General features: G+C 38.3%; 2 protein-coding genes across 9 annotated transcripts; both read right to left on the bottom strand.

Moving 5' to 3' along the window:
* Positions 1 to 951: 951 nt before the first annotated feature.
* On the bottom strand, positions 952 to 8,566 carry LOC147173541 (SH2 domain-containing protein 6). Its single transcript, XM_086076560.1, has 19 exons — positions 8,439 to 8,566; positions 7,228 to 7,253; positions 7,125 to 7,153; positions 7,006 to 7,043; positions 6,735 to 6,849; positions 6,210 to 6,280; positions 6,090 to 6,126; positions 5,813 to 5,896; positions 5,174 to 5,202; positions 4,792 to 4,828; positions 4,611 to 4,683; positions 4,473 to 4,503; positions 4,326 to 4,362; positions 4,048 to 4,138; positions 3,869 to 3,906; positions 3,733 to 3,773; positions 3,586 to 3,654; positions 2,842 to 3,000; positions 952 to 2,664 (listed from the first exon to the last, which is right to left on the bottom strand). The coding sequence occupies exons 1-19, from the start codon at positions 8,445 to 8,447 to the stop codon at positions 2,548 to 2,550; spliced, it is 1,131 nt and encodes a 376-aa protein (XP_085932686.1). The 5' UTR covers positions 8,448 to 8,566; the 3' UTR covers positions 952 to 2,547.
* Positions 8,567 to 9,023: 457 nt separating this feature from the next.
* plat (plasminogen activator, tissue) lies at positions 9,024 to 26,992 on the bottom strand. 8 transcript variants are annotated; one of them, XM_086076551.1, is made up of 15 exons: positions 26,853 to 26,992; positions 20,171 to 20,260; positions 19,008 to 19,131; positions 18,700 to 18,834; positions 17,181 to 17,291; positions 15,624 to 15,798; positions 14,366 to 14,457; positions 14,094 to 14,268; positions 13,922 to 14,007; positions 13,740 to 13,802; positions 13,450 to 13,654; positions 12,976 to 13,112; positions 11,647 to 11,787; positions 11,416 to 11,564; positions 9,024 to 9,886 (listed from the first exon to the last, which is right to left on the bottom strand). In XM_086076551.1, the coding sequence occupies exons 2-15, from the start codon at positions 20,225 to 20,227 to the stop codon at positions 9,719 to 9,721; spliced, it is 1,818 nt and encodes a 605-aa protein (XP_085932677.1). In that variant the 5' UTR covers positions 20,228 to 20,260; positions 26,853 to 26,992; the 3' UTR covers positions 9,024 to 9,718. The 8 variants fall into 8 exon arrangements, with proteins under 8 accessions (XP_085932677.1, XP_085932681.1, XP_085932678.1 ...); XM_086076555.1 differs by having other exon boundaries at positions 19,089 to 19,131; XM_086076552.1 differs by lacking the exon at positions 26,853 to 26,992 and adding an exon at positions 23,096 to 23,240.
* Positions 26,993 to 27,472: the final 480 nt, after the last annotated feature.

Below are 27,472 nucleotides of genomic sequence, written 5' to 3'. Positions count from 1 at the left end.
ATGAATAACACTTAACAGAGGCTGAAAGTGACTCAGAATTGCCCACAGGATGTAAACACTGCAGAGCCAATCAAAGGGGCTACTGTTTAAGGCAGAAGAGAGAGCCTAACGCAGGTTCAAGTTCTTCTACTGGAAGTTACGTTGTGTGTGGGGAAAAAAAGGAATGAATAAAGTGTACTGCCAGTTTTAAAAGATGGACGCGAGTCAACTGCCATGATTCAGACACACGTGTCGTGTGTATGAATCTTTCTTACAACACTTGTTTCTCTGTGAAGAAAGTAGTAAATAATACACTTTAGGCATACTCTTTATGAGAGGGTTAATGATAATGCATTATTTACAGCGTGTCCCAAAATGACAGACATTTTAAAAGTTCATAACATAGCCAATTATTGCTCCTATTATATCCAGTTTTAATGAGCTGTGTAAAAATAACCTTAATTCAAATGAAACATCTATACTGTAATTGATTTTTCAGTTTTAATCAGTTCCCTTGTCATCGTCAAATTACCCCAAGAATCAAGAATATCCACTTGGGGGGGGGGGGGGGGGTGTTCCTTAGGTCTCGACAAATAAGCACTGCTCACTCCTTTTTATGAAAAGTATGGCTTCCGTTACCATGACGATGATGACGGCAGTGGGTGGAGCGATTAAGTGAGCGGCTACTTGTTCGTAAGTGTCCCAAAAGTCCTGATAAAGTCGACATAAAAGCATCATTTGTATTTTCCACTCATGGAGTCAGCACTTTATCATCAGTTTTGATAAAGTAGTAGTAGCAAGTAGTCATATTTTAAATGATGTCAAGTTTTTGGTGTGGTACAAGAAGATTCATATTTATGCTAATAGCAAGGATGTGTTATGAGCTAATAATCAACTGTTCAATTTGAACTGTTAAATAATAAGTACATTTTGTGTGTGGGGCGGATTGTTGATTCATCTTCAGACCTCGGCTATGATGACAACTCAGGGTAACTTTAATTAAAAATAATTAAAAAAAATAACAACAGTTTTTTTTCCTCACAGAAATTGAAGCAAACATCCATCCCTTTTATTCCACAGCATATATAGTGAGCCTACCTATGACACATTCCTATCAATAGTGATCACAGGATGTTATTGAGTGCCAGTCTGGGAAACACATAGCACGTCATCGCAGCAGAATGCCTCAAACCCATCTGACAAATTGCAGCGTCTTCAGGAAGTCATTCAGTGTTCATTATTAGACTAAGCCAGCCACTGCGGCAGCCTGGCCACTCACGAGCGTTTCTCTTAAAGAGGCATTGTGTTGTTTTATTCCTCTAAAAGACTTCGAAGCAAAGGAACACAACATGGCAACAGCTGCGTCGCTGTTACTGGATGTGACTGGATCATTTAATGATGCTGCGACGACACTTGATTTATCTGCTTGTTTGTTTACAGTCCTCCTTCCTGACCTCCTTTGCTATCTAAACTCTCGAGCTTGAATCTGTTTATTTGCAAGTATGCCTGCCTGTGGATCAGGTCAAACTATTCATTTACCCTGACTTGTTTTTCCACCATGACTTGGCCTACACATGATAAAAAATTAAAACAAAAACAAAAAGAGCTGGTGGTGATGTGTTTAGCCTGTAAGAATTGGATTATTGGTACGATCAAAAAGTTGGATCATCGCTTTATACAATGAATGCAATCGCAGAGATTTTCCTGGCTCAAATTGAGGCAGAGGTGGTATCATCCTGACTATGATGGGCGACTACCGATACCATTAAGCCGTTTTACAATCAGGGACAATAAAAATTAGAAATTATATGAATACAAAGTTGCCATTAACTTCATGCAATTTTAAGGAAAAAATAATATATTCGTATATATATATATATATAGGTCTTTCTTTAAAATCATCTGTCATGATCTATTGGTGTGAAATTATATTTACTAGTGGTATCGGTATTTGGTATCAGTAGCGGTGACTACTTAAGGGTTGCGTATCGGTCGGGAAAAAAGTGGTATTGAACACCCCTAATCCTGACCATGCGCCTTGTCGTGCATGTATTCTGTAAATTCAACTCACTTGAGGTGGCCGCCTCTGAATTTTGTACACAGGAAAAAACCCTGAATTGAATATACTCAATATAAATTTCAATAGACATATTATTCTAATACATTAGCTGTATTTTTGTCAGTATTGTGTTTTGATTACCTCTTGAGTTTTAAAAGGGACATATTCTCGATTTTTCAATTATTATTATTTGTGTACAATTCATTTTAATTCTTTACATGACCATATTTGTTACTCAATACACTCATATCTATAATCACCTTACCCCATTGAAATGAATGGAAATGACCATTCCATCATCCACCCCAAAACATTTTTTCCAATGCGTCGGGTCACTCCTATCTCAAGGCACTATTGTAGTTTGGTCTTTGGAGTGTCCCCCATTTTAGCTCTGTAATGCTGTGAGATGTCATTTCAAGCTATTTTTGTGCCCAATAACGTGTAGTGTCCAATAAGGTGTGACACCATTTTCAGTATGAAGATTGTAACCGATTCTGTGAAATGTGACGTTAGCAGCGTGCAACGTGAGATAAATAGACAGCGTGCTTGGCCTGGCTCTTGCTGTCAATCAGATAGAGCTGGTTCTTCTTGTGGTGCATCACTATCTCGTCCAGGCTGGTGAAAACCTGATGGAGGGGAGAGAAAGTCGGATTTATCATTCGTACAGGCTTTCAAGCTCTCTTTCTAATCTTTAGTGCTGAGGTGTCACCCATTTTCATCTTGGCCATTCTGTAATTATTCGTCTAGAATGGTCCAGAATGGAGTCTCTAGACTGTCTAGAAGACCATTCGATCTGAGTTCACCTCTTCACTTTTCTTGCCCTCCTTTCCCAAAGCAAAGCCCTGCATCTCCTCCAGGAAGCGGACGGGAATGTTGTAGACCTTCTGACGGTAGAGCACAGCGAGGGTGAAAGGCTGTCGGGCGCTCTGGGCCGAGCTGCGTCGGATGAGGAAGGCGCCGTCCTGCAAATGAACAAGAAAGAGGTCGACTGGTAACAACCAAGATAAATACAGATGCATCTCAATAAATGTCAGTATTGTGGGAAAGTTGATTAAAAGTGAAACTTATATCATACAGTTTTATTAAAAATGGTCAAATACATTTCAGAAGGCTAATTCCTTCATAATTTCTATCTCATCAAAATCATTTTTATTGCTTCTTATGTAATATACAGTATTTTTTTTTTTAGATGGGTAATATTTGTTTGTAGTTACATGTAAGCTGTAATCATAAAAAAGAATAAATAAATAAATAAATAAAAATAAATAAAAAATTCCACTCTCTGTGTAATGAATTGATCTAATATATGAAATTCGCTTTTTTTTTTTTTTTTTTTAATACTGAACAACTGAAATAGACAAAAAAAATCCCTCATTATTAAAATGTATTATGGATGGAGATGCACGTACTGTATACTGTGGACGTTTTCAAGTCGAATTACCCCAAAGTTTTACAAATTTTAATTCAACCAACACTAATGAGAAAAATGTGCCTGTAAAGTTGATCAAAACTTCAAAACGCTGCCATGCATGAAAGCATTATTTTACCTTATTGGCTCTCAGTAAAAGATCCTCTGCTGTTTTCCTGGTGCAATCACCAGCAAACCATTCTTTGTCCTATAATGTGAACGTACAGTAAGCACGTCTCCAATTGCAAACATGAAATATTCTGCAACTTTTTAAAAAATAATTTACCTCAATCCCCAATTGTTTGGTTGTTCTTCCGCCACCAGAAGCTCAAAATACAAAATAAAAATGTTTTTATTAAAACATAAAAAAATTTAATTCAGCGATGATACATGCAATTTTGGTAAAAATTAAAGGAGCTTACTTGCATTCTTAGTCTTAAGCATGAGAGGATTTGCGTGGCTGAAATATAGACCGGAATGTTAATAATCAATCATAGCTTTAGTATACAATTGACCTCTAAAGTAAAGCTAATATGAATTAAAATGCCTATAAACATTACACATATTAGCATACTTTACTCTATTGCACTTGATGACTGACCTGAGCATAGTTTCCTTTAGACTGGCTGGCTTAAAACCTTCTGTTAGCAAGGGCAGTTTGGAGGTGATGAATCTTGCTTCAAAATGAGGAGCTGAAATGTTTGAAATGTGAATGTGTTGATTTTCAAAGCTAATTAGTACAAGCACATCAGATATATATTAAAAAAAAGTCTACACACCCCTGTTTGAATGCCAAGTGGGAGCAAAATGTCAAAAGATTGAACAAGGGTGTGATGACTTTTACATCCATTGCAAAAAAAATAGTAAAAGGGTTTCTACCTGTTTTTGCCTCTGTCAAGGAAGGCAGGAAGGAATTCTGAAAGGAAGGAAACAGACGTCATTGCTTGCACTCAATTTTGTCGTCTATCTCAATTAGAATGAAAAGTTCTAATGTTTTGAAATAGGAAGAGAACATGGACAACTCACTGACTTGGCTCTTGGAAGTGGAGGCTTCATTCTGCATAATGAAAGCATGTCAGTGCAATATGGCTGTATATTATACATTCAAATGCCACAAGATGAGGAACTCCTGATCAACTGTATCAGTGGTGGACGAGCACATACATGGGCGAATGCGTGAGTGACGTCTTGGTGGATGAAGACATTCTCATCGGGCCCTGGGGGGCCGGAGGGCAAGCTGAGGGGCAGGAAGGGAATGAAATTAAGATTCGTATCTGGAAGACTTTTCATACAAACTATGCAAACATTAAATCAACGTGATCTAGTCCACATTCATGCAACCTACCAGCTGCTGGTTCTAAATACAGGTCGTCGTTATCCCTCTGAAACATGAGAACACACAGCGTTTGATGGTTGGTCGTATGAGAATTCCACTGTACTGTACGTGTGGGTAATATTTAGCATTCAATTAAACACATTTTATTCCGGAGAATTGTATCACGTAATTGATACAATAAATACACAAAAGACAATCAAATCTTATGTATGTTTTCAATTATAATATTCAAAATGATTTTTTTAATGTTTAAACAGCCTGTATGCTGCATCTCCATTTTTGTTGCTGGATAACTACAATAGTAGGCTATTGATGCTGAAATTAATTTGTTGTTGTTGTTTTAGATATCCATGAAGTTGGGCTAGAACATGGTACATTTCAATTAATTTACCTGTTCCTCATTCGGATCCAAATATACATCTGAAATGCAAAAAAAATAAAATTTGATAAAGAAAGATGAATGGCATAGAGAGCGCTCTAGAGACATAGCTAGCTAGCTCACTCGCTAGCTAGCTATGTCTCTAGAGCGCTCTCTATCTATCTATCTATCTATCTATCTATCTATCTATCTATCTATCTATCTATCTATCTATCTATCTATCTATCTATCTATCTATCTATCTATCTATCTATCTATCTATCTATCGCGATAGATAGGTAGATAGATAGAAAGAATCTTTCTGCAAAGCAATGCTGTTACTGTAATGTACAGTATAGGCAAAATTCACTGCCCTTACTGTTGTACTGGCACTATGTCAGCTCAAATGCTGCATAGAGACACAAGAGGGCGCTATTACTGCATGATTCTTCTATCACATACTATAAGTGCACTTTACACACACTCCAAACTTTAGTGAGGAAGTCTTGCCAGAAGAGTAGAAGATGCAAAATTGAAAGCGACCAACTCCTTATTTCCTTTTAGGTTGGCAATGACCAGGTGTCCCAATAGTTTTGTCCTCACGGTGAAGCAAAATGCATCCTTGCCATTAAAAAAAACTGCATTTGTATGAGTCAACATGTATTACAGCACCTTCCTCCATAGACGTAAGAAAGGGAGCAGGAGGAGATGCCATCTTTTTCCTGCCGGGCTTCTCGTTTCTGTCAACCTCAGGTGCTGAAGGATGACAAAAGACTTTCAAGATCATGTTCATAATAACATCTTCTTTTCTTTCTTTTTTTGACCAACTCTCTTGTGAATGACCTAACTCTGAACCCTCGATCTTTTTTACAGTGAGGCAGACATGCTAAAGTAAACACTATAGAGTACTGTACAATATTCGACAGTGCCGCTGTAAGCTGTGACTCACGTTTCTTGCCGTTGGACTCCTTAGCATGTTGAGGTTTCTGTAGGTGACAGAAAACAAAACAAAAACATTTGCAAATATTTTGAAAAATGACCAGAAACAGACATCCACTGCTATATTTACCTGAAGTTTTCCGCCCAATCTTGATGCAGGTGCAGCTAACCGGTGTGGGGCTGCAGCGGTGGAAGTTCGTTCTGCAAAATTAGAACTAGTCATCCATCCATTTACAATAGCGCTTGTCCTTGTTCTTAACAGAGGGTAAACAATATAGGCTACTGTATGACCGTGAGTACTGTTATATTGTTTTTCTACATTTGAGTTTTATCTTCTACGTAAAGTGGTATAGCATCGTAGCATAGATGCTAATTAGCGTTATCATTAAGGAAGAGGACTTAAAGGCTAAGCTACGTGGCTTTTTGAACTACACGAAGTGTAATTGTCTTTGTTTTGTTCCACTTTACAGTGAACTTCAACTGGGAGTGGCAATAAACAGCTTGAAGCCTCTTCTTTGCCAAAGTGCAGCTTCTTGTGAAGGGAATTGTGTTCACTGCCAAAAAATTGGCTGGATAGCCTAAAAAAACAAAACTTGGAAGTTGGTTCACTCGTATCTCAATTCTCTTTCTGTGTGAGTATGAAAAGTGTTCTTACCCATATAAACATTTTCTTCCACTTGTCTCGGCGGGACTGTGACAGCTGGACGCTCGCAGGGAGGAACTTCATACATGTCACTTTCCTCCTCCCCGTCTTCCTCATCTTCCTGCCACTGAAATATTTAGTCCACATGGTTGCCTCACTGTTTTCGTAAGGACAGTATATTTGCCTAATATTGTAAACCAGACATTGGAACGGAGGGGGGTTTAGACTTTTTATAACCACTGTACGAGGAATATCAGCTCTGATATTAAAACGATTTACTTACAACTCCATGCGGTTTCCACCCAAAGTCTTCGTTGTTGCCTGACACAATGACCCAGTTAGTAATGCAGTACTATAGAAACAAAAGTGATAAATGCCCTTTTTAGAGGGAAGTGGCATCACCTGTCCTCTTAGGTGGCGCCGGAGGGCCTCTGCAAGGGGATAAAAGATGCTTGTCTCAGTTTAGCGTTACACAAAAATAGACCTTTGACATCTTTATACTTACATGTTCTTCAGTTTGCCAAAGAAACTCTGCAAGAAGCAGAAAAAAATATTCATATGTTCACTACAACTTTGTGCTATCTGGAATGTGTGCTTTTAATCGTTTACTTGGTTTTACTACTCAAACATAAGTCAGACAGACGCTCTCACTGATGGATAAGGATGCTTTGTTCGGGCAGTAAAATCAATACTGGATAAATCTTAACTTGGCATAGCATTAAAAAAAAAATCACATTAGTAATGTATTGCTGCTTATCTATGAGTAACATGAATTTGTTTTTGCTTTTACTGAGCAGTCACATATTCTTGCTGTAAAGCCAGATAGAGTTAAATGTAGAGAGAAATGAACACCAATAGGTAATGTGTATTTCAATTAAGTTGTCAAAAGATATAAGCCTATTATAAAATGTTTTATTTTATACTTCTCATTTGAAATGAATGCATTGTGCAAATATACAGTAGTTTATGTTTCACTGCTGGAAAATAGAAGATTAAAGATTGCATAAAATCAGGAAGTGATAGCGACAGTCCCGTCTGTTCTCCCTTACGACTCCACAGGATTAAATTGTCATGAAAGAAGTGTTGACATAGAGTAAATGATTATGTTGCGTGTGATTACACTTGCATGCCAACATGTAGCGTGTCACCCATGGACAATGATGCTTTTCATGACATAACAGAACCAGGAAGAAACAAAAATTATAAAAGCCAATTGACTTTTTGTGAATTATCCTCACCAGATTATTCAATTGCACGTATAATTAATTAACTGCATTTTTTACTTTAAGATGTCAAACAAAAAATGTGAAAATTGGTATCACTGGAGAGGACACAACACACTGTAGTGTGTCAAATGAAAGGGGGCAAAGGAAATAAAAACCCTTAACAATGGAGTGAAATCGGCAGCATTCAAATGATTCTCTTTGCATACAAGAGAAGCATGACTGTGTCCACTGTATAGTACAGTATTTAAAATTTTTGAAAAACAGTCTGAATTTACAGTATTATTCGTTTCATAAAAAGACTTCATGAGACATTTTTTGCAGCACCATTTTTTTCTCAGATATGCCAAACTGCAGCATAATTCTGATTGAATTACTGAATTACAAAATCACTCAGGTTTAATCCAGCATATTCAAAAAAAACAACCTCATAGAACATGTGAAATGACATGATAGAATAAATTAACATTCTGTTGGTCAAAATATACATTACCATTTTCATGATTTGAGATGAAGTCTCCTAACTCAAGTGATGAGGAAATCGCCGTCTTTGTTTGGTGTCCAACAGGGAAATGCGCTCAAGCTGCGAGAGCACTCTCGACGATACAGAGGACAGTTCCAACTCGACTCATTTGCATTTTTTTCTACCTGCTGTGGATCCACACCTCCTGACACCACTTTGTAAAAAAATTGGGGGGTGTGCAATCTGGTGTTAAAAGAGTAAATCAGGCATTTACCTGACCTGAGTTGTACAGGTTATTGTTCACATAAACGGTAGAAAAGTTTTTTTTTATATCTCAAAAATCTGGCATTTGAACAGGGGTGTGTAGACTTTTTATATCCACTGTACAATGACTCGTTTCACGTAGGAGAATTTTGTTTGTGTAGTGGATGAATAGGTTTAAGTGATTGTATATTGTTTTTTTTTATGGATTTAACCTCTCCTGTGTCACCAAGGAAATGTGTGATTTGAAAATGCAGCAAAATCCCTTTTGAGACAAGAATGGTCAGTCTTAAGAATCAATATAAATAAATCATAATAATGTACACCAAAAATGAAAACACAAAGCATAAAGAGTGCAGTGACTCCAAATATTTATTGTATTTCACCAGATGTGATTATAGAATAATCAATTATTTACGGCACGTCAGTTTCTATAAAATACACATAAATATTAAATTAGTAGAAACGTTTTTTTGTTTTGTTTTTTTAAACAAACAGCTTTGGCGAAGAATACAAATAATATGCATGGAGATAAGCTGTTAATGAAAATATGAAAATAGGCATTCATACAAACGTTATACTGTACATGCTAGGCTCCATCCATGTGTCAGGAGTGTCGTGTTACAAAAAGAGTCCATGTTGTGTATCCCCAGATTAAAAAAAGTATAAAATCGAGCAGGAATCTGAACCAGCAGATTTTATGAACTGTATGTGACGCACAAGTCTGTCTTGAGCTTTGGCCATTGCAAGTGCTGCTGACCTCTGACCTTTACCGCTGTAATCTCATACAGCCCCACAGAGGTGAATTGACAAAAACAATTGAACACGTTCGAGCATGTAAACAAATAGATGACCTCAAGGGGTGGGGAATGCGCTGGTCCCTCAAAAAGCACAGGAAGTGAAGAACATGGAGCAACTGTTGGGATGTCCCGTGACAGAAGTTCCTCTTGGTCCCTCGAACCCTCTAAACAAGTGCTGTTCTCAAACATCCACCATTTGGATTCAGATCCAACACGCGTAATCAAGCGAACGCGTCGTCATCTTGACGCTCAGATCGGGTTGGCCGTCATTTTGTTATGAATCCAGTCGATGTAACGGGTGACACGGGTGTAGACGCCGGGCTTATCCCTCTTGCCGCACCCGTCACCCCAGCTGATGACGCCCATCAGGGTCATTTTTTCATTGGTGCGGCAGACGAGAGGACCGCCAGAGTCTCCCTGCAAGGACGTTCGGAAGATAGTTAGGAGAATGGCTCGACAAAAGTACATGTGCACATAAAGTTTGCCACTCTAATTCAGTGTTTCCCAACATTCATCACACCAGAGCACATACATTATCAAAAAATAATAATTCTCATGCAACACCACAAAAAAACAAAAAAAAAAACTGATCTTGTTGCAATTTAATGACACATTTAATATGTGAAATCTGGGCCTTTTTATTGGAACACCAATCTGTTTTCTGTTGTATGAATGGCAACAGGTGGCTGCACAATGGAGTTGTATCTTCTGCCATCTAGTGGAGGATTGTTTAATTGTTCTGCCTGTCACAATACATTTCGGGTAAAAAGAAAAAAATTTGGGTAGTAAAAATGTTCGAACCAATTTAAGGGAGAGTTTGCAAAAAGAAGCACTCAGAACTGTTCAGTGTTCACTGCACTTTATTGAATGTTCAAACATGTTTACATTCATTGTGCAGCTGTAAAATTAATCTCAAGTAATTATGCACTTTTTTATTTAGGTGAAAACTAAGTTATGTTATTGTCAGTTCAACATATTTCATTGAAACAATTAATAAAGACACCGTTGAAATAAATGTGTCGGGCGTGTCACACATTATGACTAAAACTTTAATTAATTTTAGTCAAAAGACTATGCCTAAAACGAAATTAAAATTCCTTGTCAAAATTAACTGCTGTAGAGCAAAGTTTGCCATGTGGGCTTATTGGTGCATGAAAAAATAATCACTGAATTAAATGTTCAAACTGCGTAATTTTACTTTTTAATAGTGTACAGTTTGTTTGTTTTTAAATACAATACATTTGTATTCAATCCAACAACAACAGTTTGATTTCAAATATGTATTTAGGTACAATTTAAATTATATGCAATACAGTTGTTATGACTTTGTTTCGGCTTGGGTCGTGCCTAATGATGTTGGTGTATTATATTTATGTAGTTACTATGTCCCTTATGATGAGTTATTATTCTTATGTTAGTCAGGGGGTCATTAGGTTTTGGATGTATTACGCTTATGCAGATACTATGTCCCTTATGATGGTGATGATGATGACAATGATTTAGCCATATTAGTCACTCTTAGTTTCCCAAGTGTTATGCAGTTGCTATGTCCCTATTTCGGTTTGTCCGGTCACTCAGCACGTTGGGGTTGTTTAGCCGAGGTTTCTCTTAGCATGTCAAGTTTTCCTACACCCTACTCGTGTTCTGTATCCAGCCCTGCTGTCTGTGGTTACTTTGTACTTTTGAGTTCTTTATCCAGCCCGTTCAAGGTTCTTAGTCAAGGTTTCTCCGTCAAGTGTTTTCTTCGAGGCCGTCTGAATCCAACCCTGCTTTTGTTGTTACTTTGTAGTTTTGTATATAAAGACTCCCTATTTCTTAATTCCCGTGTCTCTTTTTTGTTTGGCTCCTAAATCTGCACCTCACATGACAACAGTTCTACAATACTCATAATAAACATACAGGTCTTGTTAAACTATACTGTAGATTAGTTAGTTATAGAACCTCACCTTGCAGGCGTCATCCAGGCCTCTGGTGTCGCCCGCACACAGCATGTTGGCGGTTACCGTACGTCCAGACAGCACATCAGGGACACAACGCTCTCTCGGCCACAGGCGAACAAAACCTCTCTTGACACGCTCGGAGTAATGGGCGGAAACTGTGGAGGAGAAACGACAAGTTGAACATCACCTTGAGAAAAGAGCCAGAGGCAAGTGAATGTCAGAGGTCGGCTTGCGTACACTCGGAGTCTTTGCCGTAGCCTGAGATCTCACACTCTGTCCAGTCGGGCAGTACCAGGCCAGCTTCAGGAAGACATGCAGGGAGAACCTCTGGAGAGTTCACGGCGCAGACGCCAAAGTCTGACTTAAGCTTCAGCAGAGCTGTAGAAGATGTTGGATGCCAGAAAATCATTTTTTTGTCTCAGTTTTAGTCCAGTTTCAATCATGCTTGTTACTTTTTATCATAGTTAGTCAACCTCATCATGTTTTTATTTAGTCCATTTTTAGTCGACTATAAATCTAGCATTTTAGTCTTTATTTTAGTCCAAGAAATCAATATTTTATTCGTCTCGTCTTAGTCAACAAAAACTGGACAATCATTTTACCCTTGTATATTTTTTTCATCAGAAGATTATGTTGAACATTTCGGATCTGAAACTATTTCACATAAAATGTTCTTTCATCTTTTTGATGAAAAACAACTTGACACACAATTTCAGTATATCAACAAGTGGCTACTATGGCTCTATGCTACGAGCTAGTAAATCGGCCAGCATTAGTTAGCTATCGGATTAACATTGTTGTTGGAATGTTACGTTATAACTATAATTTACTTTTTTTTTTTTAACCTTTCACCTTGAATCCACCTCCTGTCTGCCCCATGTTTGTGCATGTTGCATTTGCTAGCTGCATATTTGAAAGGGTGTGTGTCACTGTGACAGACTTGCACATACAAGATTCTACAAAATCATATCATTTTAGTCTTGTTTTTGTTCATGAACTAAAATGTCCATAGATTTTAGTCCAGTTTTTATTGAGTGAAGTACATTTTCGTCTCATATTCATGAGTTGACGAAAATGTGTACTGATTTAGTCCCACTTATTGAAAAATGTGTGTTGACGAAATTATTTTTGTTTAGTATTCGTTGACGAAATTAACACTAGCGGTAATGCTTTTTTTTCTACAAAGCCTGCTTTTAGATTCATTCGTGAGACATTATCATACATTTTTTGTATTGTTATTTTAGCTAAAGTAGCTGGTAGCATTTCATGTTATAGTAACACTCCATTACAAAGAAGTCACACTACCAACATACTGTAGCAGCAGTGGCTAATGTCGGCTATGTTGACAGTGCTAAAGCTAATTTAGTATCGCTTGCACCATTTTGTTGAAGCTGGATGCGTGTTGTCTGTGAATTTGAGAATTTGCTCAGGCACATTAATGAGGGGCGTGGCTTAAACTGAAAACAAACATGTACAATGGGGAAAGTTACCAGAGTGAAAGGCATATGTAAACATTGTGACTTAATTCAATGTAACAGGATAATTGAACATGTGAGTTGTACCCACCTATGTCATTGTCCAATGTCTCATTGTTAAATCTCTCATGGGTCCAGTACTTCTCCACTTTGAAAATCTGCTCACTGCTGGAATTCTGTTTGCGGAATGTCCTGCCCAGGACGACCTCCAACTTTGACGGTTTATCCCTGAACAAATGAGAGCATACATGATACCAATACCCCTCCGTCAGCCAAACATACCTTCCAGGAAGGAGCCACGTCAGCCGTGTTCTATATATAGTAGTTTTATTTTATATCTTGAAGTATTCCCAAGAAGCAGTCTTGTATTTATTTTTTCTTACATTATTTCTTAGAAAACACATAAGGGTGCCTTTTTAAAGAAAAGTGTGTTTTTGAACACTTTTTGATTAAAACAAAACACATTTTCATCACAATTGCAAAAACTATTATCAACAAATACTCGAGTACTTCTAACTCCTACTCTCAAAAAAGTGTTATCGCTGTGTTATTGGGAGATTCTTACGTAGCCTCGAAGCAGTGTGCAGCAGACACGACCCAACAGGAGTCAATGAGAATCCCTCCACAGCGGTGGAAGTGTTGCCGCAGACGAGCCTGGTAAACGTTAATGGCGGCCTGCCAGGGTTGTTCCGTAATGTCGCTCTCGCGACCTCCGAACATGCGGAAGGCAGGCTGGCTTAGGGTGTTGTCCAAACGCTGGCCGCATGTCCCTGCAGAGAGGACGGACATATTGTGAAATGATGCTTCAAATGACACAAGTGGGGGATCGTTGAGGTCATCACGATGATGTCATACCTCTGTTGTTGTTGGTTATGGGGCCTCGAGGGCCCAGTGGTGCGACGGTGGCTGGACGTCTCACTGAAAAAAAAAAGAGGAGGAGCCGCTCGGTAAGATGAACACAATTTTAAAAGGAGAATATTCAGCAAATTGGAATATTATTGTTGATTTATAAAAAACAAACAAACAGGCAAACTCACTGCATTTCGGTACATCACAGAGCTCCCAGGTCAGCTGCATGTTCTTGTAGGTGTGACACCACGGGCCTTTATCGCCATCGGGATTCCTGTTTGACGAAAGCACGTGCATTTAGGAGCTGATTTTTTTTTCTTTTCTTGATACGATTTAATTACGTTAGTACGGCTTTTGTACCTGCAGTAGCTGTGGCTGCCCAGTCCCACTTCGAGGGCATCGGACCTCCAAGCATTGTTGAACTTGTGCAGGATAGCCGGAGAGTCCCACGAGAGACAGCGGGCGCCACTTTTAGTGACAGACTCCGTGCCCCTATAAGTCAGACCGATCCCTCTCATGCATTCTTCGTACCGATCTGATGAAAATCGCGTAGAGGAGCACACATATGGTTTACATAATAACATCCATTACAATATGCGCTGTTCAGTATAGCGCTTGACGTGAAGCGTTACCTTCTGAACACTTGGGCAAGGAGCAGAACTCCCAGATGATTTGAGTGCCTTTGTAGGTGTAGCACCAAGGAGCGCCGTCATGGTCGGGGTTCCTGAGAGAAGAGATCACTGTGAGTTCAGAGGGGGGAAGTTTAATTAACAAGGGCCGTTTAATTGTTATGTGTTTGATAATGGGCTCTATTTGCACAAATCCACTACTTGCTGAACTCAGCAACATTCCTTCATTTCCTGTCTTTCATGATTGGACAAACTGATTAATCCAGGTGCGCCTGACCTCAGTAACCACGACGACAATGGCCAGACACACCTGATTTGTGCAAAGAGCCAATTATAGGTTACAGTAAAATAAATAAATAAATCATCAACTCAAGAAATCGAATTACATTTTAATACAGTTCGAAATTGGCCTTTTGTGTTTAAAGATTCCGCATATGAGTTTCACTTTGGGAATTTTAACTCAAAAATGTATTTTCGTATGATATTCTAATTCATTGAGATGCACCTGCACCTCTTTCAACGAATATCTAATAAAACAACAATTAAATAAAAAATGAAATACATTACCGCATTGTCATACATTTTGTTCCTGTTACATTTAATTTTGTGCATTTCCTAGTGCACTAAAAAACACATTTGTCATCTGCAATCGCAGTCTCCATGTCCAAAATGTTTCTATATTTTTGTTCAGAATCACAATAGATCATCGTTTATAAATTATTCACCAAGAAACATTGCTAACAGTGAGTTAAAAAAAATCATGTATCGCATTTAATCATTTTATATCGCATCCAAAAGCCCAAGCCATATGTGGCATAATTATTAACTATCTTTTATTTAATCTTGCCAATTAATCAAAAAACTAGATTAATTGAAGTTATATCAGAATCAGTATCAAATTTATTGGTCAAGTATGTAAAACACACACAAGGAATTTGATTTCACAGTCACAATCCTTCCGAGAAACACGAAAAATAACAAGGACCAACAGAGGGAGACAGAATACGATGCCTTTCGGTTCACTAATTAGCATCCCAAGTTTCTTAGAAAAAAGAAAAATAAGAAAACATGAGGAAGGTCCAATTTATGCTCCCTGGATGACAGACTGGACCTGGGGGGGGGTGGGGGGGGGGGCATGCACAAACAATACAGTGCAGTACATAAAAAATTATTATAATTATAAAAATAATTCGTTATTTGATGGAGGCCTTACTGACAAAATACAATTTGAAAGTATACATTCTTCCTACTGCTCACAAACCTGCAGAAGTTGTGATTGCCCAGTCCGAGGCTGCTGGCGTCCACTTTCCTGGCGGTGAACTTCTTTCCCCTGAGGGATGTGGCGTTCCAGTTGATGCACTCTGCTCCCGACTGGCTGACACTCCACGTGCCACGATAGGCGTCCCCACTGCCCACAACGCACTTCTCCTTGGTGTCTGGAAACAAACCGCTCCCTGATTAGATACACGTACGGTACTGCACGCCCTTGATTATTCTTGGCACTAATGTGTCTCTAACGGCTTATCTCATTCATTTATTCTCACCAGATGAAGCCTATTTCCCGTTGCGGAACACTTCTTTACAGCATTTGAATGTTATCACTCTGACATTACTTCCTTATTGAATACCAAAGGGAACTTGATTGTGCATGGTTCGAGTGTAAACAGTATAAAACTGAAAGGGGTGCTTAAGGATACGATCATACGAGTGACTTTTTTTTTTTAGTCAACTGGACGATTGTTTACAAATGTTATTATTAATTAATTTGTCTGTATTATATTGCCCTTTGGTGGCCAATGCGTTTTGAATTTTTTTAAATTATTATTATTATTATTATAGCATTTTATTTTCCTCACTTTTTTGGCATCAAACAACTACCACATTATACTTTTTTTTTTAAACCATTCAAATTTCAACTTGCTTCAAAAATTCACGCCATCTTGGGAATATATCGTCTGATTTCATATTACTTACAATATTGGCACAATTTAACATTAAATATCAACTTTTCCCCATTTTCCCCTGACATTGAACTTTTTCTAAGTCCTACTTTGCATGCCCACCTCCATCCCTTTGAATCCCACCTCCGACTACATTGCAAATCCATGGAAATTATGCAAAGGGTTATACATGCATACCAAATGACTATCATAGTTCCACTTTTACATCTAAATGATTGGAGGGTACTGCATAATTAGGTGGCGCTATTGAGTGATCATCTTAGCATTCAGCTATTAGCATTCAGCTTAGCATTCAGCTATTAGCATTCAGCTATTAGCATTCAGCTTCCAGCATTCTAGTTTAATGTGTGAAACCTGCAACATTCCCTCAATGGCGTTAAACAATTAAAAACCAATCCTGTTCATTGAGTCTGGCTTTCATTAAGACCGTCATTGGCTGGCTGCCACTAGTGATGCATGCGTAATTATTCCACTGAGAGGGTGCGGTGTCTAACTGTCTCAGAAAGAATTCCTCAGAAATAAAAACTCTTTGCATGGTTTATGGACTTTTCTTTTTGCAATATTTTATCCAAATGTCTTAAGATAAACATTTTAATTAATTCATCAGGGTCTAGACTATTAGTCCTGCATCATAAGAGCTTTTGGACGATTCAATTTTGATGGGACAGTTTTGGGGAAGGCCCTTTTCTGTTCTAGCATGACTGCACCCCATTGCACAAACACAGTGGCGGATGGTGGAGTTGTCTTGCTTACATAAAGCTTTTATGGCATTTTCAAGATAATGTGGTGAGGCGGCATCCCAGCAGCAACACCAACTCGAACAGGGATTGTGAGCTGGGTCCTTACTGTATACTTACTGATCTCACACTGCGAGCCGCTGAAACCCGGGGGGCACTGACAAATGTAGTCCGAAGAGTACACGGCCTCCTTGCACGTCCCTCCATTGTAGCAATGAGACGTGTAGCAATCTTGAAGGGAGAGAAAACCAAAGCGCGTTAGATGTACTGTACTGAATATTTACTACATACAAAATAAAACATACAGTATACGATGTGTTCAGCAGGGATGCGGTCTTTGATTCTGAGCCACTGTATTATTTTGTTTTACATACCAATTGTATGTTAATGGACGAACAAATGAGCACAATTAAATATGACATGACTTGTTTAATGATTTGTTACATATTGTAATAATAAATTAAAAACATGCCATTAATCAGAAGATTAAAAAAAAAAAAGTTGAAATACTGAACGATATTGCGCTATATTTAAAAATATCAAATAAAATGAAAACATTTTGTATTTCTTTATATTATTTTTAAGCTTATAAAAATTTTTTTGTTTTTTTTAAATAAAAATGTTAGACGAAACTTGTTTCTCTATCCAGTGCATCACATTTTTTGTAAATTTTTGTTGTATTTGATTTTTCAGTACGATACATTTGCATTTAATCTTTTAGAATGGTTTGTTTACAATTATTTTTGCAACATTTTTATTGAGCTTTCTGTGCAATACATGTTAATTGAAGTACTATTTAGTTCCCCCCCCCCCCCCCTTTAAGCACAGTGTTAATGTCCAAACTGTGCATACTGTTACAGTGGCTTAAATAATATTACACTAAGTCCATCGTCACTTTACAGAAAAGGCGGAAGTATGGTTTCATGTAATTAGGTCAGGCATGCAGTCAGGTTCTCTATTTATTATTACAAGAGGTCTAAACTGGAGGATAAAACCAGCGCCTGCAGCCTGAGCTCACTGCAGTGTGGTTAGTCTGAAAGAAAAGCGACCATAAGTCATCAAATTCGTCAGTGGGGGGGTAAAAAACGCGCTAGGGAAGAGCAATGTCAGACTAAACTACGCCTACAGAAAGCCGACTGCGGGTACAAGCAAAGCAGACCCAAAAATAAAAAAGATAGTTTGTTATAGCAAGTTAGCGGTTAAATCAAAGACACACATGGTCAAGACAGGATAGTAAACAGACAGGAAGGGTCATCTGGGATCAACGATGCCATTTCTTTAGGATGTACGTACATTGTGCTGTCACTACGACTAGTAAATTTCACCACATAAAGCTAATCATATCTTGACCTACTGTATGACCACCAAATGTAGTCAAATTAAGAAAAAAATAGCATTTTTTTTTTTAACTGATTTATATGTTTGGCCACTGTTGCATTGAAGCTGCTGAGGTTCATATGTATTGTAAAATAATTCAAGTTTAATGTTACGTTTAACTTGTATGAAGCTGTTGAGCCAAAAAAACTAACTACACGGTCACTATCGATTGATTTCCGTGCTGAGTTGTAAGAGTGTAAACGCGGTGAATGTATTTTTGTTGGATATTTATGATGTTGTGATGATAGTATGTCACACTCACTGACGACGGGGACAATATGACAAAGTTCTCGTCCTCTTAATGCACAACGGCAATACTCCACGCGCTGTCCCCTCCATCGCAGCCAAGTGTCTCCATAACTATGCACGGCTGATGTTGTACTATCCACACAACGCGCTGAGAAGACACACACACACACACACATGCACACGCAAATAATGAGCCAATCGCACTGGAAGATTACAAGTCGTGATTGTTACATGGACAAACAGAGGAACAAAAGAATCTGAGGCTGAGGTGATGTTGTTATTAGGAAAGGCAAAAAGAAAAAAAAGAATGGCTTGGCTCACGGGAGGTGTCAAAGGAAGGTGAAGACTTCTGGATATGAACAATGAAAAGTGCCCGTCTGGATGTCTTCCGCTCAGGCTCACCTCGGTAAAAACGAGTTCCTCTCTTGTAGCGGCGCAGCTCCGCCTGCAAAGGCACACAAGAACACCAATGTTCAAGACCAGGAATGACATTTAGGTAGCTGCAATTTTCATTCTATACAATTTACTGAGCTATAAGCATTTTCTGCAAAAGTAAACACAATTCAATATGTACAATATTTACTACAATTTCGATCAACTTTTTTTTTGACATCCTACTCTCGACCTTTTCAAAACTATTTGAAAAGTAGCTCCAGGCCAGAGTACTTCGCAGGTGACGACTGTTGATTTAATTTCATCGTCGGATTCGTAGAAGACAAGTCTGTGAATTGTGGTTGTTTCTGGCATGCGCAATATGTGCGGCGCCGGCTACGTGAAATGGTAACCTGGCAATAGCCAAATTGATAATTGTGATTCACCCAAGGGAGTTCTCCACAATATCAATCTGGAACTGCTCCACGGTGATTTGCTCCGGAAAGGCGGAACATTCTGTACAATACTCCGAGCTGATTGGACGATGCGGCATCTTTACATGTTTATTTTGACCAATCAAGGCAACGGATGAAAATGTCGTTTTAGGAAAGAAAAAAAAACTTTACCAGCTAAAAATGCACGAAGTGCCGCTGTTCAACATTCAACAAGGAAACGGTGAGTACTTCTGCAAGAACAGAATTAATTGCAGCGTTCATTTGTCCATGTTAGGTTTGTTTGTTTGACCCGGTGTCGGCGCTGGCTTCCTGGTTTCGTCACACCCCAAACACAATGTCACTCTGTGATTGGTCGGTGGAAATCAACGGGCAAGATGTATTCTCGGGAGATTATAAACTCACAAATACCGCGAGAATTCATCTTGCAGAGCAAGGTTAGTGAAATGGTTCTCTATTAACATCATATGTAAATCATTGAATGGGGAATTTGTTCCTCACTGCGGAGACAATAAGGGGTCTTCAAGGAATTTGGTAATAAACAGTAAAGTGAGTGGTTATCAATGTCAATGAAGTATGACTACTTCATTGTTCAACGAACTCTATTCGGGGGAGAAAGCTATGGTTAGCTTGTTGTTGGTAGAAAGTATTGTTACTTACACTGTCCGCTAGGTGGCAGAAGAGAGCAGACAGGACCAATAATAGTATTCTGGTCATGGTCTTGGGAGGTCTTTGGAGCGCTTCGATTATCTGCAAGCACAAAATTAAATTATATTAGATGGATTAGATTTCATATTCACATACGGATGTTACGAAAAACCACAGCTCACGCACACCTCTCTTTCTCTCTCAACGTCAGAATAACAACAACAATAATTTTCCTTGTGTTTTGGATATGAAATAAAAAATGGTAATACATACTGTTTTTCCTGTTTTTGAAACAGTTTTTAATTATGTTGAAATTACCCTAGCAGTTATATAATAAATTCTCTGTTTTGACACTGTTACCACCAAATAATTAAACGTAAGTGAGGGTTATTAAAAATCCTCACACACGTGGACGCTAAATATAAATATATGATTCAAGAAAATGAACCAGGAAGATGACTAATACAGCTTGTGTGTCCTTGTTGAATGAATCCCGTTGCGTCAACAATTGCAGGAAAAATAATTGCACAATTCTAGCTACAATTCGTTTTTTTCCCCTTTTATTGTTTCCTTTTTGTGTGTCTCAGGGAGGCCGCTGGGAGGAAAGGGTGGGACAGGTGGGGGAGGAAGTGCGGACTCGACTCCTTGACTCACACAGGAAGTCATATAATGCTCAGTACGGGACAGTTGGATGATGTGTTTGGGCTTCTATTAATCATTTAGTTTGTGATCACTTAATTGGCTTTCATTCATATACAGTGGCTGTAAAAAGTCTTCACACCCCTATGTAAATGCCAGGTTTTCTTTGAAGCAGAAAGCTGGTGAATGGAATTGTTCATAATGGGCTCTATCTTCAAGGTCAATAAGTTCCATCTTGTTGTCTGTTTGTTTTTACATTTATTTGATTGACATCAGTTTAAAAGAAACAAAACAATTACAACAAAAGTTACACAACAGACCTCAACACAATTTCTGACATGTGTTTGATAGATTTTATTTATTTTGTTTAAGGCTTTTGATGCAAAGGAAAAAAATGTCAGGAAAAGCCAGAACATCTTCAATCTATTATCTGAGGCAACTTAAAGTTTTCAGTTTTTATAGATCACGCTGTAACAAGTTTTATAATTATTTAATTATTCTCTAATTTTTAATATCACAACAAGAGCGTGTAGACTTTATACAACACGAATACATTTACTCCTCGTTCATATAAGACTTACACGCGGAGATTCAACAGAAAACCTCTTGTTTACGTCAGGAGACCACAATTTCTAACCAGCAGCCAAGCGTTTCTGCAGAATTCCTACTTCAATATAACAACAACGAAACATGGACCGCAGAGGAAATGAGAGGAAAGCAGAAGAGGAAACCCGAAGGAAGAAAACGTCATCTCCTAGTTGCCTTTTTATTGCTTGAGGAAAAGATGTCCGACGTGTCGATTTCCTCTCGTGTTCCTCCCTTTTCAGCGTGTACAAACGTTTTAACGTTACTATGTTAGAGGAGAGCAGCTGGGCAATCTCAAGTGTGTGTTGAGTAATCGTGAGTCATACAAGAGCAGTTGGCACTGTTTGTTGAGATTTAGGAATTAATTAAGGTGCCTGCTGGGAAGCTGTACAAGCGTTTAGAAATTTAGAAATGATATTCCTGTAAAGTTGCAGGTATGCATGCATGCATGCAATACAATAATCAGTGAAATAGCTCACAATAAAAATGGAGCCATTTCATTGATTGTCACATATTTCTTCAGTGAAGGCTTCTTTAGTTCTTTATTTTCTTTAACATGAATTTATGTACAGTACACGTGTCCATGATGTATTTTAGTTAGTGAATTATTTTATAATTTTGGCCAATGTTTCTGAAATCATTCAAAATTTACAGTGGGTCCGTCCTTGTTTTACAACAGTACTGACATTTAGACATTGCGCAATAATCTACTTTGCACAGTGATGTGAAACTACATTGTCATGCGGTGCAGGGTGAAATGTCCAGTTAACGAAATACTTATTGTTTTTAATTTATTATTTATTATTTATTATTTATTATTTATTATTTATTATTCATTATTTATTATTTATTATTTATTATTTATTATTTATTATTTATTATTTATTATTTATTATTTATTATTTATGAAGAGTTTTTTAATACAACTCTTTACTGAAATAATGACTTTACTATTGCATTATTGTAGGTTAGTAGTTAGTTAGTAATTCTGGCTGCATGTTGGGCAAACATTTGTGCATAAGGGCTATGTTAATTAATTAAAAACATTTTAACTAGATAAAATTGAAAAATAGTTGGGTACACAAAGAGACAGACAACTATTCATGTTTAAGGAACTGAAACCACGCACCCTGCACGGAAGTCAGGCAAGTGAACCACCACACTATCTATCAGTGACTCAGCCTGTAAATAAATTTAGTCAACAGTTCCTGTGCTCAAAACGCACAATGGCCCAATTCTTGTCCTGGGGGACATAATGTCTTTGTTGTTGGTATCTTTCAGGAATGTGAGGAGGCTATAATTTATAGCTTTATAATATAATGGTTAAGGGTACAATAGCAGTACATTGGAAGGTACAATACAATAATGTACTTCCAACCCCCTCATCTCAAAGTTTGTAATGTAACTGAACATACTGTCTGATCCTCTAATCTCGGGAAAGTTTTCATTCTAAGCTGTCTGCCGGTTCACCCTCTCTGCTTGACTGGGCACACAGAAAGCAGAATTGTGTTTTCATAGCACCGAGTATACACACACGCAGAATATACATGAAAGCAAAAAATTACAAGCCCAATAAGATCTACCCCCTTGTCTTGTAAAGCAATCCACACTCACCGTTAAAAGGACAGGCCACTTTCCTGTTCATGTGTAAAACAAAGCAAATGATCCTTTCTTTAACCCCCCTCACCCGAATATTAAACCTCACAGACTCACATGTCAACAGGCTATCGTTTCCTTTTTGTTTTCCTTTTGTGCAGCTGTGCAGCTTAGCTGTCCCCCCTCTCACCGGCCCAGTCAGTTGAAAACATGTGTTTCCTGCTCGAATACTGGCTGGTGAACACATATCAAGCCGTGCAACGTACAAACACGCCCGCATCAGACATGAACATATGTGCCTCCCGCCCTATTTGGAGCCTGTTGTATCTCACAGGCATGAGGCCCTTCCTGGGCTCAGCTCACAGCCTCAAAATGAAATTATATTGCCTAGCTCAAAGCCAAGAAGTATAAATATATATATATATATATATATATATATATATATATATATATATATATATATATATATATATATATACACACACTACATTATCAATTTGTATGAAAATGTGAGATCCATTTTTTTAACAATACACCAATTCAATTAATTTCAATTTCCATGAATCAGGTAGAAATAAAGACAACCCACCCCCCTAATTTGTGTTAATAGTCCAACTTTGGAGGAACTTTTTGCTTTACTGAATGCTATTCTAGTTGTTTTGAGTGGGGTCCACACACACTGAAGCAATGGTATTAAAGTTGCTGTAAAGTGAAAAAAAATTCGTCGAAATAAAAAAAAATGGTAAATTTGCTACCTTTGATTGCAAAAGAGAGAAAAATTTCCAATTTCCAACCCATCGGTAGGAATGCAGACTTAATGGCTGCTCTATAGAAATAGGCACAAAGTAGATGCTGATACAGTCATTGTATAAACAATGTCTATGCTTGCTTTGGGAAACTTAGTGTGTTCCAATGTTAATGGTGTTTGATGATCGTGGTTTTATTTAGTAGGTCAAACAAGAGTGGAACAAGTGAAAACATCTTCGAAGGATCAGAAGCCAGACACTGAGTCACAACATTGCCACGTTTGTAGGGCAAAGACGTGAGACGGATAAGACAAAGACATGCACAGCTGTATATATCATTTGACCTCAATTTTGCACTGTATTGTATTTATAGCAGGCAGTCCAAAAGTCCTGGCTCCTTTTCACCTTTTTGGAAGCCTTAACATGATCAAAAAACGCATTTATTTTTGTAGGGTTGTGTTGTGTATCTTGGACAGTGGCGTGCAGAAGGGGGCCCAAGAGAGCGTGGTATCCAAATTAGGGGCACAACTGAGGCAGCTGAACATTCAATCGCAGTTTGAGTGAAAATAGTGAGTTACCATTGTGACATTTTCAGCAGGACCCATGAGGATGAATCGTTTATAACAGTGAAAAGTCAATTCAATTCAATTCAATTCAACAATTTCTTGCGTTCACCATGAAAAGAAATTACCCCTGTTGCGTTTCTACTTGCTTGGACACGTTGCCATTGAGTTCACGTTGGCAAGCAAGTGCAACGATGACGGAGCGCTGAGCTTATAAGAGATGGAGGTGAGACATTCTTGCCTTCCAGTAATGAGAACAAAATGTGGAAGCCTAAAACGGTGGGAAAGTGCACGGAAAATACTTGCATTTCAGTGTGAAAAGACTAATTCTAGGATTGCTCCTGCACACTGAAGTGTGCACGCTTATATTGAGGACGAATACTCAACTCTATTTATTGAACTTGTCTAGTATATATTAAATATATAAATAATTATATACAGTGCATATGTTAAAAATAAAGCCTACCAACCAACTGAAAAAAAAAATTCCTCCAATTTGCCGACTTTGTGATTTGAAAATGACCTTCAACTCCATTGCGGTGAGGCCAGAATCTGAATTATGTGCTCCAGTTAAGAGGCAAGCAAGAGCATTTTGAGAGGACTGGCTGACTCCAAAAATAAAGTCATTACAGTAATTCGGCCGATATAATAAAGGCATTGCTTACTGTTTCTAAATGCAGATTTTCTGATGGAATTCAAAATCACTTTGTTTGAGACTTGTTGGCTTCACATACTTTGTCAAGGTTGCCCATGTCAACCAGAGAGGATTTATAAGGCCCGCTGGGACCAAACACTATCTATAAGAGGCACTGGCACGGGAAACACCTTTAGTGTGTTGGTGGGCTGCAATAATGGCCTCATTCTCTACATTTGCTTTTATCCTGCAGATCATAACATGTTTTTTGAACCCGTTCGACCTGCCGGGATGACTAAGCTTCAATTTGACCATTGTTCCTTTACACTTTGCTACAATATGCTATGTCAGAAAGCTACTTAGCAGGCATTATTCATTCTTCACAGTCACTCAGGGGGAGGGTAATGGTGCATGCTTCACTGCGCCAGCTCTGTAAAAGTCCCACGGAACATAAAGCTGCATTGTTGCCTTCAAGCCCCCCCCCCCCCCCCCCCATGCAGGGCTCAGAACGAGGCCTTCACCCAAAAAACTTAATGGGAATGTCCACACACAGAGCGACAGGTAAATAAAAGACGGTAGAGAAAATGGGGAGATGAGACATCTGCATAACAGAAGATGAAAGGGAGAGAATAAAGAGAACGTGGAGAAGTGCCACATGGGAAGCAGTAAAATCCCCCAGAGGTCAGCGGTAAAAAGAATGAGTCGCCCTGAGTCATCTCATCTTCCAGAACTGCACTGAGACAGATGAAGCCATTGATGGTTTCTGATAAAAGCGCTGGATGAGGTTTTTTTTTCTCTCTGTCCTGATAGCAGTACTGAAACAGTTCTAAGGTTTTTTACCCGCTGACTTTGTAAGTCACTAACATCATTAACTCAAGTGACCACAGTGCCTGGAATGCAAACGCAAGCGCTACTTTGGCAACGTCAGTGTGTAGCAGTGCACGTTATCAGCAAAGTATCAGTATGAAGTATGCTTTCACAGCGGAGAGAAGACCGAAGAATGCAGGAGGCTCAAATCTGACTCACTAGGCTGCAACAATTTTTAGCTTGGACTGGGGGGAAAAAATCTCTACACAACAATTAATTAACAGCTGCAGAGCTAATCTAGTAAGATACACTGGATTTAAACACACACAAAAAAAGTTTACATGCCCTCGTTTAAATGCCAGAAATCCTTTCAAAACTTTTCCCACCATTAATGTTAGATAGATAGATAGATAGATAGTTGAAAACAATGCAATAAATGAGATGCTTTGAATGAATGGATAGTAAATAAATAAATAAATTAATTAATTAATTACACCAGTGCTTTAAATAAGCTTTAAATTTGGTATATATTGTATTAAATCTATATTATTATTATTATTTTTTAAATCAGCTTGATCTGTATTTTATTTAGCACTATGCGCTATGATATTCAGAATCAAGCCTAAAAAAGCACGGGCATCAAACTAATTTTTGTTGCGGCCCACATTTATTGTAGTTACGGTTTCCCGCAGAGAGTCATTAAGACTTTGAAACAGTGAAACCATGCAAATGTTTAACCTCCTCAGTCCACATATTATTACAAATACACAACAACTGATAGATAACGACATGTTTGTTTGTTTTTTAATCAAACGTAAAATCACTGGCAATAGCTCTATGTTGTTAATGACATTTAGACCTTTTAGAAAGAATCATGGATGTTGACATACAATTAAGATTAAATATTAAGGAAATGACGGGCCAGATCTGGCCCCCGGGCCTTGAGTTTGATACCTGCGCAATAAAGCAATAAGACTACACCTAGCCGAAAATTGAAGTTATTATCTGAAGCAATAATAATCATGCAAATAACGAAACACTGCATCTTTCAACCCTCCTAACAGGATTATGCAGAAAAGATTTCATTAAGGCTGTAAGGCAAAGAAATGTAAAGAAGCTCTTACCACCAAATGACAGATGATGATGATGACGGGGCTGGTGAGATGGCGGATGGATGTCTCGCTGGGAGTGAGCTTCTCCGGTCGTTGCTCCCACTTTTTAAGGCTCCATGTGGGGAGGAGAGAGAAGAGGAGAGGAGTGGAGAGGAAAGATGATGAGCGGGGAGGAGAGGGGGTGTGTGCTGTGTGTGACCTCAGCAGGGAAACACTACTGCTCTGCCGGCCGGATGTTGACGATGCAGTTGAGAGGGAGGGCGGGGCTCACATAAACACGCGCTAATCTATAGCCCCACCTCCTCTTTTTTAGTATCTCGCTCTTTCTTGATATTGACGTCACAAATCACACATGAACGTGCAAAATGTTCAGAAAAAAACAAACATTTTATTTCATCTCCAGAGATTTAGAAGTCATTAGTATAATATAATGAGTCATTTGTTTCAACATCATTTCCCTTCAATTTCAAGACAATCAGTCAACACATAGTATTACTGTATGAGATGATGATGTCATGAAAAAAATGTTCACTCATTTCTTTAGCTTCCTCAAAAACTAAAATTCACTTTCTGGGAGAAATTATGATTTATTCTGGTGCTTATTTTAACTTAGAAATTTGAATCACCCAAGA

This window comes from Leptonotus elevatus, chromosome 5 (genome assembly GCF_054856555.1).
Source record: "Leptonotus elevatus isolate MCC_2025b chromosome 5, RoL_Lele_1.0, whole genome shotgun sequence".
In the NCBI taxonomy this organism is placed as follows: domain Eukaryota; kingdom Metazoa; phylum Chordata; class Actinopteri; order Syngnathiformes; family Syngnathidae; genus Leptonotus; species Leptonotus elevatus.
The sequence above is the reverse complement of the archived record's forward strand: the minus strand, read 5'-3'. Positions and strand labels throughout refer to the sequence as shown.